The 12900-nt window shown below is 45.1% G+C and overlaps 1 protein-coding gene across 4 annotated transcripts in view; it reads right to left on the bottom strand.

Moving 5' to 3' along the window:
* The window catches only part of GRIK1 (glutamate ionotropic receptor kainate type subunit 1), a 97870-nt gene that overhangs the window by 22385 nt on the left and 62585 nt on the right, over positions 1-12900 (bottom strand). For all 4 annotated transcript variants that reach the window (XM_030948099.1, XM_030948114.1, XM_030948107.1 and 1 more), the window contains exons 8-11: positions 7379-7486; positions 4053-4166; positions 2843-3046; positions 2239-2462 (exon numbers count right to left, since the gene is read on the bottom strand). In XM_030948099.1, coding sequence (XP_030803959.1) covers positions 2239-2462; positions 2843-3046; positions 4053-4166; positions 7379-7486 — 650 coding nt within the window. The remainder of the gene's footprint in view (positions 1-2238; positions 2463-2842; positions 3047-4052; positions 4167-7378; positions 7487-12900) is intronic.

Here is a 12900-nt window from a genome sequence, read left to right as displayed (position 1 = left end):
AGTGTGCCCACTCTGGCTGCCCAGTGCCACGCGGCTTCCTCATGGAACATGTGGATGCAGCTTTAATTGACAACCTCACCCAACACATTCTAATTACTGTTGCAACAATATAATTAAGCATTGAATTTATGCACGGTTGCGAGCGGAGCGCCTTGCTTGGCTGAAGTAATGAAGTCTGGTAATAATGAACCCGTTAATTGGGAGAGGATGTAGCTTAGGATGCCATCAGCTGCACAATACCCAGAATGAGAGTATAAAGAATCATGACAAAAGACAAAGTTTCCAGGTTCAAGTTACAACAGTTCTGCGCGCACTCATCAAAAGAAAAGCAATTCCCAAGTTAGACGTTTCAGATTTCTGCTGTAATAATGGAAGCAGGTGTTGTGGAGTGACCAGACTCGGCTCATGCACACATAGGGAAACACATCCGTCACAAGAGACCCCCAGTTAGGAGCAGTAGGTTTCCAACAGCCCTAGGAGTGAAAAGTTTCCCCCACAGCATTCACACAGGGCAGGAAGAAGAATAAATCCCTCTGCCTGACCTGCCTGGGAAGCCCAAGGCTGGAATTTTGCAGGGTTTCAGAAAACCACCACATTCAGCAAGCTGGAAAGAAATGTCTCCATCACAGAAAGAGCAAAAGGGCCATGAAATTCTGGCAGCAAGGCCTTGTTTCCAGACTGGGAAGGTTTTTCTAGCCCTGGGTACATATTTCAATGTGTTAGTAGGGTGTATGCCTTTTTTACACCTCAAAACAAAAGCTGATTTTCTTCTTGTGTTTCTGTTGCTGCGCCGAGTTCTGGTTTACAGTTCAGAGGAATTCACTGCTCAGACCTTCTGCTTCCCTGCCTTTTTCCCCCCTGCTTTTCTCCCTCCTCAGCAGCTGTGCTGAGGTTTCTGATAAAGTTGAGATGCTCAAGGTCACCCAAGCACCTTTTTCCACAGGGTCTGTGTGACATTATTGACTCAGCTACTTGGCTCTACCTTCACTGACGTAACAGCACAGCTGAGATGGCATTAGCAGAAAGGGAAATTTTGGCAGAAAACACCTTATTCATCCACTGGCAGTGTACTTGGAACAGAGCTTTGCCAGACTGCAACCCTTCACAGCGATAAAAACTTCAGTGTTTGAGTTTAAAAATTAATGTAACAATGACAGGGCTATGCAAGGCTCAGAGACAAATGAGAAATTATTCAGCTGCTGAAAAGTTGAAAGAAATGACAGGAGGATTATACCAGTCTGTGCAAATTATTCCCAAGTATTTGTTTTCCAGGAACTGATGTCAAAATGTGGGTAGCCATGTAATTTACTGTGACAGTGCTAAGAAGTGGATGGTTTCTGGAGTTATTAAAAGCAACCAATATTTGCTGAAACACTTTGCAAATCTTACAGAAATCTTGGTGTATTTGGAGACACGGACAGGTCTCGATGTGGGTTTCAAGAGCACCTTAGCTTAAAGTGTATAAATCTAAATTAACATGAACACAATTGCACTTCTTCAGTCCATACAGCTGAATCTAACTAGGCAGTGCTTTCAGGCCTCAGCTGAAGGAAAGCATTTGTGTTCCCTTCCACTGTTCTGAGGTGCAGAGGGCTGAGGGATGTTTTCAGTCTTGGCACACAAGTACAGAAAAGTCAGTCTGCCAGAGAGCAGCAGATTTAAGATTAGTCATGACTGAGATCATGGGTTGTGTACAGTGGAGCGATTATTTATGGTGCAGTGAGGCACTGCAGGAGCCCGTGGGAAGCGGTGAGTGACTGCACACAGCCCCACAGCTGCTGGGGAGGGATCAACTCCTCTTTCACCTCAGGCCACCCCTGGGAGGTTAACCCGTGGCCTCTGCTCCTCTAATGCACTGAACCAGTCTGGGTGCAAGAGACCTCTGAGGTTGGGCCTCCAGCAAAACTAGGTTCACCTTTTGGGTCTTTTACCTGTGACCTGTGTGCACCGTGAGTGGAAAAGAGAAATGCCTACATGCAAGTAACAAACTGCTTTTCAGCACATGTCTGCTGGGGTGGTGCCTCCTGATGCCTCCTGTGGGATATTTCACTTGGAGCAGCCCTTAAAGAAAGCAAAACCTCAGTGCAATACAGAAAAGCAGTGTTGATGAGAAAAGACCAAGGCTTTGCAGAAAGCTTTTAGGACTGGATAACCTCCTGAGGATGGTACTCCAGAGCCCATCCAACACCTGTGAGGGGAGAAGCTGTGGGTGCATCCAGAACTCTGCCCTGGCCTTACCTGGCAATGACAAAGAGGACACAGCTGACTCCAAGGCAGGCCAGGAGAACATACATCCAAATATCTGGAGAGAGAGGGTTTAAAAAGGAGAAAACGCCGGGGTTGGTCCCGTTGGGCTTCCGGTACAAGATGCTGATTCCCAGTGTCATGAAGGGCTTGGAGAAATCAATCACTTTCTCTCTGACATAGGTAATGGTGAGAGGAGCAACAGCCAGGTCAGCTTTCTGGAAGCACAGAAGGGAAAACACTCATCTCCTTCATGTTCAGCAAACCCACTGCAATGCCCTCAGCTTCTTTCCTGAGCATTAAAAAACAAACCACCTTTGGTTCAAATTCAACAAAATCTAACATTCCTAGGGTATTTTGGGAGGGGGTGTGACATTTCATTTTCTCTTCTTACAAGGCAGGTGGACATTTGGGACATGGCCACTGCTGGACATTTCCCCCCAACATCTGCAAACTGCTCATTCAGACGTTCCTACTCTGATGGGTGGCAAAACAGACACAGCAGTGGCTCCAGAAGGTGAAAACCACAGCAAAGATTTCAGATACAGAATACCCCAGGCAAAAGGAGAACAGAGAGAGAAGAAGGGTTCAGTCTTACATGGTCTATGAGCTCCTTGACCATTCCATTCCACTCTCCCTTGTCATTCTGGGCTCCGTATTTGCCGTCAGAAACGAGTTTGACCTCATAGATGAAGCCTAAAATGTTTGACAGCTCCTTCAGCAGGTCCAGGCAGTACCCCTCGAACCTGTCATTGCCATACAAGGGCTTGTCAGACTTCTTGTACATCACATAGGGATCCTCCTGCAGGAAAACACAGCAGACAGGCAGTGAGAGATGTGAGCCTTGGCTCGGATTAGATCGCTTTCTCTACACGATGCTAATATTTTCCACAGGGATTGCAAGTACATGGAAACCAGCAATTTACTGTGTGCGTTAAAAGCTCTTCTAGGTGCGTTAACAAACTCACTGAATGAATTAGTGATGAGCATAGGGGCCCTAATTTTCAGTGGAATGGACCATTTGGGGCTCCCAGGAGCTTTAATTCCAGTTGTGCCCAGCAGCTCCAAACTCAGACCCAGGGTCTGGATCCTACATTGTCCCACTCCAAGGGACAGGAAGGGATACTGAAGGAGAGAGGATCCCAAATAACAGAAGAAAACCCATCAGGGGAAACTAGCATTTTGTATTCTGTGAAAAATAAGCCTTTACAGAGAAAAATCTTCAAATGGAGCAAAGAGGGAATGGAGAACAGCAAAGGCAGGTTGCAAAGTACATTTTTGCTTTCCCTTTCACAGGATTTTGGATAGAAGAAGATCTGGGCAAGCAGTTTAATGTGGCAAAACACCTGTGTAGTAGTAGGCACATAGTGTAGAAGGAGCCTTTGACCTCTTTTCCTCCTCCTGAGGAACTCGGCAGAGCAATTGAAAAAAAAATGGCATTACTGGGCATGTATAGAGCACAATGCAGAGCAGCTCCTGAATATCCAGTTAAACCTTTTCCATTCCTCACACAATGTAAGCACAATGACTCAATCTGTCTGTCTGCTGTTTACCATTTCCCTTCAGCCCCCTTGGTCTCCTTTCCAGTAGAACAAAGGCTGTATGAGCAGTGACTGCGAAGCTGAGTGCTTGTGAGTGTTCCTTCTTCTGGGAGGAAAAGCGCGCAGGGTTCGTCTGAAACGCTGGAGAAGGGGAAACAATTTTGGAGGCAGAGGCTCTGGGAGCCTTCCAGTGGCAGTGTTGTGTTTTGGAGTGAATCTCATGTGTGTGTGTGGATCCTGAGCCTGAATGGAGCTCAGCAGCCTTACCAGGATGGTGGTGACGATGAGCGTGCGGTTGGCCAAGGAGTCCGTGATGTTGGTGGAGCGGTCCTTGTTGCTGTCCGTCATGTTAAGGCCACTGTAGGAGTTCCAGACCCCAATCTGCACACAGGAGAGTGGGTCAGAGGCTGCCCTAATCCCCCAAACCCCCAGAGCACTGCCCTCCGGGCAGCAGCTCGGAGAAAGGCAGCAGCACCACGGGCTGATTCAGAAACCCCAGGCAATGACTGCAAAATGCATAATGCTAACCCAGGAGCACTGAGAGTGTGAGGCTTGGCAGAGCAGTGCTGGGGTGGCCAGCTGGCTACTAAAGTGGAACATGCTGGCTTTGTTCCCTGATAAAAAAAAAAAAAAGTCAAATGTCTATTTTCATGAGGTAATAAAATTTTTGTTGATGGTGGAGTTGAGACATATGGCAAGACCACTCTGTTCTGATAGAACAGGTTAAAAGCCTGAGTAGATACCTTGGAACTGACTGATGGATGCACTGGCCTTTTGCTTGCCCTGTGCCTTCAGCAGGTTTAGCAAAGATTATTCTGTCATTGCTGGACTTCTGGATGTGCCAGAGCTATCAAGGTAGTACATTTCATACCCCGAGCAGTATTTGCTCAGCAAACATCAGTGGCCAAAGGCAAATTCCTTTCCAGCCCTGGAGACAGTGAAAACTCCTAGTATTTACTGTCCAATTGAAAGCCCCCAGGGAAGATATTTGTCATTTCAGTGGATTTGGATCTACGCCGTGGGGGCAGAAATTATAACCATGTTATTTCTTCACATCAATATTTACCCAACTTAAATGCAGGCTGGAAGCATCTCCAGTGTTTTTGCCTTTGGATTTTCATGCCCAGCCTGGCTGAGGGCTGATGTGAGGAGCTCCAGGGGAGGAGCTGGCTCAGGCAGTTTGATTTATGCTGGGCATTGTGGAGAGCATAACCATTTCAAGCAAACCTGGGGTTTGTGTCCCCAGGTGCCACTGCTTTTGCCCCTCACAAACTTTTTTTCCAAATTCTTAATGGGGACACCCATGCCGTTAAAAAGAAAAGTTTATGCCAAGCCAATGTTTGTCAGTCATTCCCTTTGTTTCCAAAAGTAGATCAGGTTGGGAAGCTGATCTGGAAAGTGCACAGATTCACAAAGGAGATAAAATGTTGGCTATTATGGAAGCCTGAGCCAGGAATACAGTAAATATCCAGTGTCCTTGGATTTGCACCAGGGTGGGTGAGCCCTTCTGCTCACTGCTGCTGACTGGGAATGTGTTTGTTGTGTGGAGCAGGGAAAGAGGAGGACAGCCATGAGAGCAGGGAGCAGCAGAGTCACAGAGCACGCAGAGAACGCCAGGAGAGCACTGGGCAAAGGGGCAGCACCGCAGCACAGCCCTGCCTGGAGGGGCTCGAGGGACAAGGAAGGGTCAGACGGAGGTAGGACATCACTGGGAGGTCAGGGGATGTTTTGCAGTTTAGTGACAAGTGTGACAGGTGCCATGTGCCCTCCCCACTGAGCCCCTGCTCTGAACCAGCTGTAATTTGGTTTAAATCAGTTCAGCAGAACACGAAATGCCTGCAGCCCAAGGGGAGATTGCTTCTGTGTGTCAGGGGATGATCTACTCCCCAGCAAGGAGGGGAGAGGGCCTTTGTGCCTCAGCCTGATCTGCTGGAGATTAAACTGGGTTATTAAGGATGCATGTGCTCCATGGGAACACAGGAAGGGTGTTTTACACTGGTCTATTCTCACAGAAACAGCACAAACACGAAACCTTTCTGCACTGTGCAAGAAGGAGGGGTGTGGAATGATGAGATCTGTGTGAACCATGAGCAAAATACAATTCTAACCACTACAAAAAGTTTCTGTCTCATGACTGCAGAACACTTCAGACTTAGTGGATGCAGTTTTTGTCTTCTCCTCATAGAACAGCAACCAGGGGTTGTAAGTCCTGTGGGGAGCAGTGAGTGGATCTGGTCTCCAAATCCCACTTTTGTGTTTTAAGCACCTTATGTTCAAAGAGGGATGAGATTCCTGGGGTAATTTACATCTTTTCTAAACAAGCTTAGTCCCAATTTCCATATGTTAGTGAATGACAGCACCCACTTAATCATCTCTATTCTTTTCTGTAAGGAGCTAATAACACACTCATCCAAATTTTGAGGCAATAATGCTTGAACACTGCCAGCACTGAGAGGTTTGTGTGGGGAAAAACGCCCCCAGCCCTGCACATTAAGCCAGACTTTGGAGCTGATGCCAATACACATCCAAAATACTGTAATTTTACCCCGTAAATTTTAGGTGAATCAGGAAGGATGGCACAGGAGAAAAGGACTGGTTTTGCTGTAGCAGGGGTCTTTACTCAAAGATGGGAAAAGCACAGCTCCCAAGAAGTAAAATAATAATTAACCCCCCTTGATTTTGGTGAAAAAGCTGAATCCTGCCAAGATCTTTTTAGTCTTTGCAATTACAGTGTCTCAAGTGGAGAAAAACTTATCCTACCAGGAGAATTCCTGCTTTCAGAGAGACTGTTGTCTCTAAACTGCAATAGGAGAGTCACCATTAAAACCCAAAGGCTGAGTGAGAAGACCCAGCCCAGAGGGTTTTGGCATCACCTGTGTGTGTACAAACCTTCTTCCACACTTTATACAAATGATTAGAACCCTCGCCAGCAGCCTTGGTACAGGGAAAAACAGACAGAGTGCTTCATTAAAAATGAAAAGAGAAGCTGTCTGGAGAGCTGTGTGGGAGCAATTACAGTTAAATTCTCCATTAACCCATCAGCAATTACCACCCAGAGCTGAGCCAGCACACAGAGCAAGGGCCAGCAGCCTCGGGAGCTGCTGTCACCTGTGCTGGGCTTGGGGACACCCGCAGCTACCACCCCAGGGCAGCCCATATCGCTGGCTGAGGGCTGGAAAAGGGAAAGAGAGCAAATCCAATCCCAGAAACCTGGAGAATTCCCAGCATCTCCACTGTGTTGAGGTCATTACTCAAGCACCTTCTTTCCTCTCTCCCTCACGTCACATTTATCTGTGCACGGCTATATAAATTTATCTATCTCTAGGTATGAATTTACCATCCACAGTTGCAGTGGCAAGAATTGACAACGAGGTGCACTAAAGATGATTCTTTCCATTAGACAATATTGCCTGCCCCACATTCCTCTCCCATACCTCGAAATGCACTGCACAATAAAAACCCAATCTTAGCAGCTCTGCTTTAACTCTGACTCAAATCACTTGAGAACGGTGGGGTTTTTTACCCCAGCCACAGGAGGTTCAAGCTGAGGAACCATGCCCTTGTCAAATGAACTGTTGGCCATGTTTCTTTACCTTTTCCGTGCCTTCCTCCTTGAGGCTGATGATGTCCAGGTCAAAGTCCTTCCTGAGCCCGTCGGTTTTGTTGAAGGTGATGCGCCCGGTCAGGCCCTCCCACCGTGCCTGGGGACACAAACACACCCTGCCTGTGGCACCCAGCAGGAGCCACTCTGAACCCAGAACAAGAGCTGTTAATAATGACTGTAGTTTAAATACATCACAGCGTCGAATCACTTCCAAATTTGGGGGCTTTTAAGCATATGTGGCTTTGCTACTCTGACAAAACCCCCTTTTTTGTGGTTTAGTTTCTTTCTGATATGCTTTGCATTTTGCAGCCAGGCACAAGTCTGTGAGAGTTTACCTAGATTGATTTACATGTGTGTGGTACTGATAAAAAAATGCAGACTGACCAAAGAGAAAGGGAGAATTGCACGTGCCCAAAGCCAGGGCAGTTGTGCACTGCACAGGAATTCACTACAGTTTCAGTCTCCTGTATCTTGTGAGCCTCCCACCAAGCCTGTTTGCCTTGAAATGAGATCTCCCTCCCTCCCTCCCACTCCATTTTGTCCCCAGAGCTGATGCTTATCCATAAAACAAAGTGATGGGTTTAAAAGTGCAGACAATCTTGATAATCTATTTTTGGGAGGCCCCCCATTAGATTAAATTTGTCAGAGATACAAGGAGAGCTGACGATAAATGATGGCATTGTTCCTTCGTGTGTGTCAGCCATATAATTTTAAATTACAAGCTTTTCCACCACACATCGTTCCTTGCCTCATTTAATTTATTGGAGACAGAGGACAGAAGTAAAGCTGCATTAAAAATCACACTTACAGACTGGTGTCCCCCCTCCCTGCTTCATCTGAATTCCAGCCCTGAATCTGCAGGATTTAATCTTGCATGCTGGGGAGTTCTCACCACATGCCTCAGGCAAATCTGGTGCATGTGGAATTTGTGGAAAAAAAATGCACTTTGATACACACTTAAGTAACATAAGAATGGAAAAGCATTGGTGCAACAAATTTGCTGTGAGATTTTCCATCTTAATGACCTGGGAGTATACATAAGTCTCTGCTGTAAACAGTGAAACATTTGCAGGGTTATTTATTACTTATTTATTATAATGACATAATCAAGATAGCATAGGGATGAATATGGACACGTATGGATGAATTTCAATCTCTAACATCCCTTTTTCCAGCCTGTCTTTTTATTCCTCTGATGTGCCCCCATCTCTTTTTCATGAAGTTGGAACATTTTATAAAATCTGCTCTTTAGAGATCAGTTTCTCAGGAGTTTCAGGGAGTGTTTCTCAGAAACGTTAAATGATGATGGGATTTTTAAATCCTAATGGTGAGGAACACGCTTCAGATACCATCTGAATTCTGAATTTAATTTCTGAATTTTATTTTATTGCTTCTAAACCAAAACAGAGAAAGCATCATATGCAGAATTCTTGCTAATTAACCAACTGAAATGAAGCAGAACTTCCTGAAAAGCCAGGAGCTGCATCTGTGTGTATCACAGGGATGGCATTTCATGCTTTCACACACAGGATTTATAGCCATTTTTATGCTTCTGGTGACACATTGAGTGTTACAGGACATAATAAAAGCTGAATTGGAGCCTGATCAGGTAACTGATCAAAGAGCATCACTGTCAGCAGCTGCTCAGACCCTTTCTTACCAAGCCTCAGGAAGGGAGTGGACAGACAGGTTACAGACACAGCTTCAGCCCCCTTCAGAGGCTGGCAGGCACCTGCCACGGCCAAAATACACAAAGCAGCCTAGTGAGAGCTGTGGAACTCCCTGCTTTCACTGCTGGAAAAGATGAGCATTGTGGGGAAAGCACAAGCTGAGCTCTGGGGTTAAATATTCCAGTTACAATCCCTATCAATAGCTTGATGGGAAATGACAACATCAGGAGAACAGAGCTGACTCAGCCTCCAAGGTCAAACACTCCAGGGGAGTTTTATCAATTCCCACCCATCACAGGGTCTGTATCAATTTCCACTTCACCATCTTGGATCAATGCAGCAGCCGCCATTCCAGCCAGAGCCAATCAACAGTTCAATCCCAGAACTGATCGGTTCAGCTGCTTCCAGACTTTTCAGAGACTCATGGAATATCCTGAGGGGGAAGGGACCCCCAAGGATCACCCAGCCCAGCCCTGCCCTGCACAGACACCAAACAATCCCACTCCGTGCATCTCTGGGAGCAGTGTCCAAACTGACTCGAGAAATTCCCCAATCAGACCAGAGTCAATTATTTATTTTGTAGTACAGACCTGTATTTTTTATTCTCTCTCTCTCTTTTTCCCTTCTCTTGCTGTTTAAGTGTAACTTGAAAATTTGGAAACTTTTCCCTAAAGGCAAGCAATCTGGGTTTTTCCCTGGCTTTAATGGGAGTTTGGTCAGCAATCAGTCACTGGACTGTTCCTTGTGGGAGTAGTACACTCAGAAGCTGGAGTGAAGTCTAGTTGGAGATAAGAATATTCTCCTGCCTGCTCTGTTTTGTCCTGGGGTTATTTTGACCCATGGTATATATATTTAATTCTTGGGGTTATATTCTGTTTATTTATCATCAGAAGATCATAGTCAAAACAAACATCAGTTATTGATTTAATGCACATTGCTAATTAACCACAGGGGTGAAAGAACCAATATTCCCAAATTTCTGATGAGGGCTTTGATGGTACCTGAATGAAAAATTCAAAAACCTAGGAACACCTAAACCTACAATGCTCAGAACACCTCAGGTCTCTCTTATGTAACAAAACCTCCCAAGTCCATAAATAACAATACCACTATAATAATAAATAATAAATCAATAAATAATAACCAAAATGCTACTGACCAAGGCCAGTTTAATTTTCCTTTGGTTTTCTTTCCTTTGGGAAGAGAAAGCCCCTGCTTTATTGGAATTGCAGAGAGAGCTGCCAGATTGGAGTGACAGTGATATTGCTTCTCCTTGGAGTGGAAATCGTGTGTGATGAGCCACACATCAACTTGTCAGCCCTCATAATTAATCCTCTTATTACCAGAGAGCCCCCAGGATTATGGAATTCAGTGAGTTAGGGTATGGCCTGGCCATTATCCTGCTCCAAATCTGGCATAACTGATGGAATAAAGAGAATTTCAGCACAGGGCTTTATCTGTGGAGATAAACTGAGAATTATGATGCTCCACAGCCTCTTTACTTGGAAGAGGTCCAGGAAAAGTCCTGGCCTTTCCCTGAGCAGCACTGGAGTGGAAATGCAGTGAGAGGCAGAAAGGGGCATTTTCCACGGCTGGAGGGATGGGATTATAGTGGACTGTGAGCATGGAAAATTGTGCATTGTGTTTGAGCAAGCCTGGATATATTAAATATGTCCTGAAAAAATGGTCTGTGTAGCAAATATCAAAACATCCTCCACATATTCAGATAAGCCACTTTATAATGGTTCTAGCTTGCTTTTTATAAAAAAATCTACTGCCCAGGAAATATTTAATGAGCTGAAAACAGAATGGAAGAAAAGATATGCAATCTTTTTGTCAAACAGCTTGTTTTGATTTTGGATATCACAGCGCCAGTACCTTGGCAGATAATTTTTTATCAATTTTCATCAATTCAATATGTATTTATTCCCAGCATGCAATCCTGCAATTACTTTGCAATCTGGGCGTAGATAATTCCATAAATAAGTGTTTTTCCACTTGAAATTTGATTTCAGAGTAAGAATGCCTATTGACATTGCCCTCAGCCTCATTGTCTTGTCGGGAAGCTGAGCTTTATTTCCTAATAAAGCACCCTGGGATGCAGGTCAGGCAGTTGTTTTGTTTGCTCTCCTAATTAAGAGTTTTCAGGTCAAAGCAGCAGCCACTAATAGGCTCATAGCAGAAATGCACTTCATGGACTAGAAGTAAAGTTTATGAGAAGTGGAACAAAGAAAAAAGATTGTTTTAGTGAGAGTGAATCAAGGGTTACTACTATTAAATTATCTGGTGAGAGAGGCCCTACCAAAGTAAACAGCTGTTTCAATTTGATGTAACTGAGTGTTGTAGCAGCAGAGCCCAGAGAAGAAATCCAGCCAGCACCCCCAGACCCTGTCACTGGCTCAGTGCCAAAATGCAATAAAAAAGATGCAGCAGAGGAGATTTTACTTCATGGTTTGGAGCAAAATGTTGTCATCTTTTCCCAGTCATTGCCAAAGATTTCAGTGCTGCCCCACAGCCCCTGTCTCAGCGAGCAGGGAGATTTCCTGGGTCTTCTGGCATCAGGCTCTTGTACTGCTCTCTCCTTCTTATCTGTTCCACTCTGCAGGAAAACACTCCCAGGAAAGCACTCTGACAGGCTGACTCTGGGAGTAATCAAAGACCATTAAACAACAGAAACGTTCAGTTCTCTTATGAGGTTCTTTGTGCCCCTGCGTTTGGAGCTGCTGCCAGTCAGAAACACGACAAACTCATGGATACCTCTGCAGATGGATTGCTTTCCCTTCTGTCATAATTTACATTTCTACTTTTACTGTAATGAGAAACCTCCAGTCCCTTCTCCTTCCAGTACTGAATGCAGATGGATGGCTCTGCCTCCTGGTCTCAGTGCTTGGCATGGATCTCCTCAGAAACACAGCAGGAGCTGAAATCTCTTCAGATCTCTTTCAATCTCTGAGATCTTTCTCTGGGATTCTGCCTGAGGGCACTTAACAGTCACTCAGAATCCTACCTGCATCTCTATCCTTCTCTCTGCAGTTGTTGTTTTCATTGTGGCTGGATTTGAACAAGGGGAGCTCACACTGGTTTTGATGATAATTGAAAAACAATCATAATTTGAGGCCTTATCTTGTGCTTTAGAGGGGACATGAGCAGAACTGGATCATTCAGTTATAAACATACTTCATGTTTACTCCCATTTTTCCTTCAGAAAAGGTGGGATCATCCTTTCTGTTCCTGCTCCCCCTCTGCAGACAGACAACAACCTCCTTTCCTCTCTGAGCAGGGTAAGGGGCACTCCCTGCAAATGCCTCCAGAAGGCTCCAAGATTGGAACATCCCTCAGCTGTGAATGGCACTGGGTCACTGAGACACACAGCTTCTGACAAGGATTTACTTCTCATTAAAAACTCCTTAATGGGCTGCTGCAGAGCCTTGATCTCAGACATTTCATAGAGCTGGCCCACAAAGCAAATGAGGTGACCTCAGTTCTTTTCACCACCAAAATAAAATGCAAAAACTCACCAGGGAGCCACTGAAGCACTTGTTAACTCCAGCATCTGCAGGAATCACTGCAGGCAAATTCTCTGTCTGAAACTGGTCTATTTAGACTGGAGTACTGAATATTTGTCTTTAGATCAGTCTGTAAAATGCCTTCACAGAATGTCAGTACCACATCAAAAACCAGGACAATTAAATTCTGCCTATGTGGGCCCAGCTATCGCTCTGCCTCCTTGACTTTGTTTTCTCCATAGCTATTCACTGATTCCTGCTTATAAAGTTCCTCTATCCCTGTTGAACAAACCAGACCCTAACATGATCTGGGGTCCAAATGTATTTGCTATTTG

The sequence above is a fragment of the Camarhynchus parvulus genome, chromosome 1, assembly GCF_901933205.1.
Source record: "Camarhynchus parvulus chromosome 1, STF_HiC, whole genome shotgun sequence".
NCBI classification, from domain to species: domain Eukaryota; kingdom Metazoa; phylum Chordata; class Aves; order Passeriformes; family Thraupidae; genus Camarhynchus; species Camarhynchus parvulus.
This window is presented reverse-complemented; position numbering and strand designations above follow the sequence as displayed.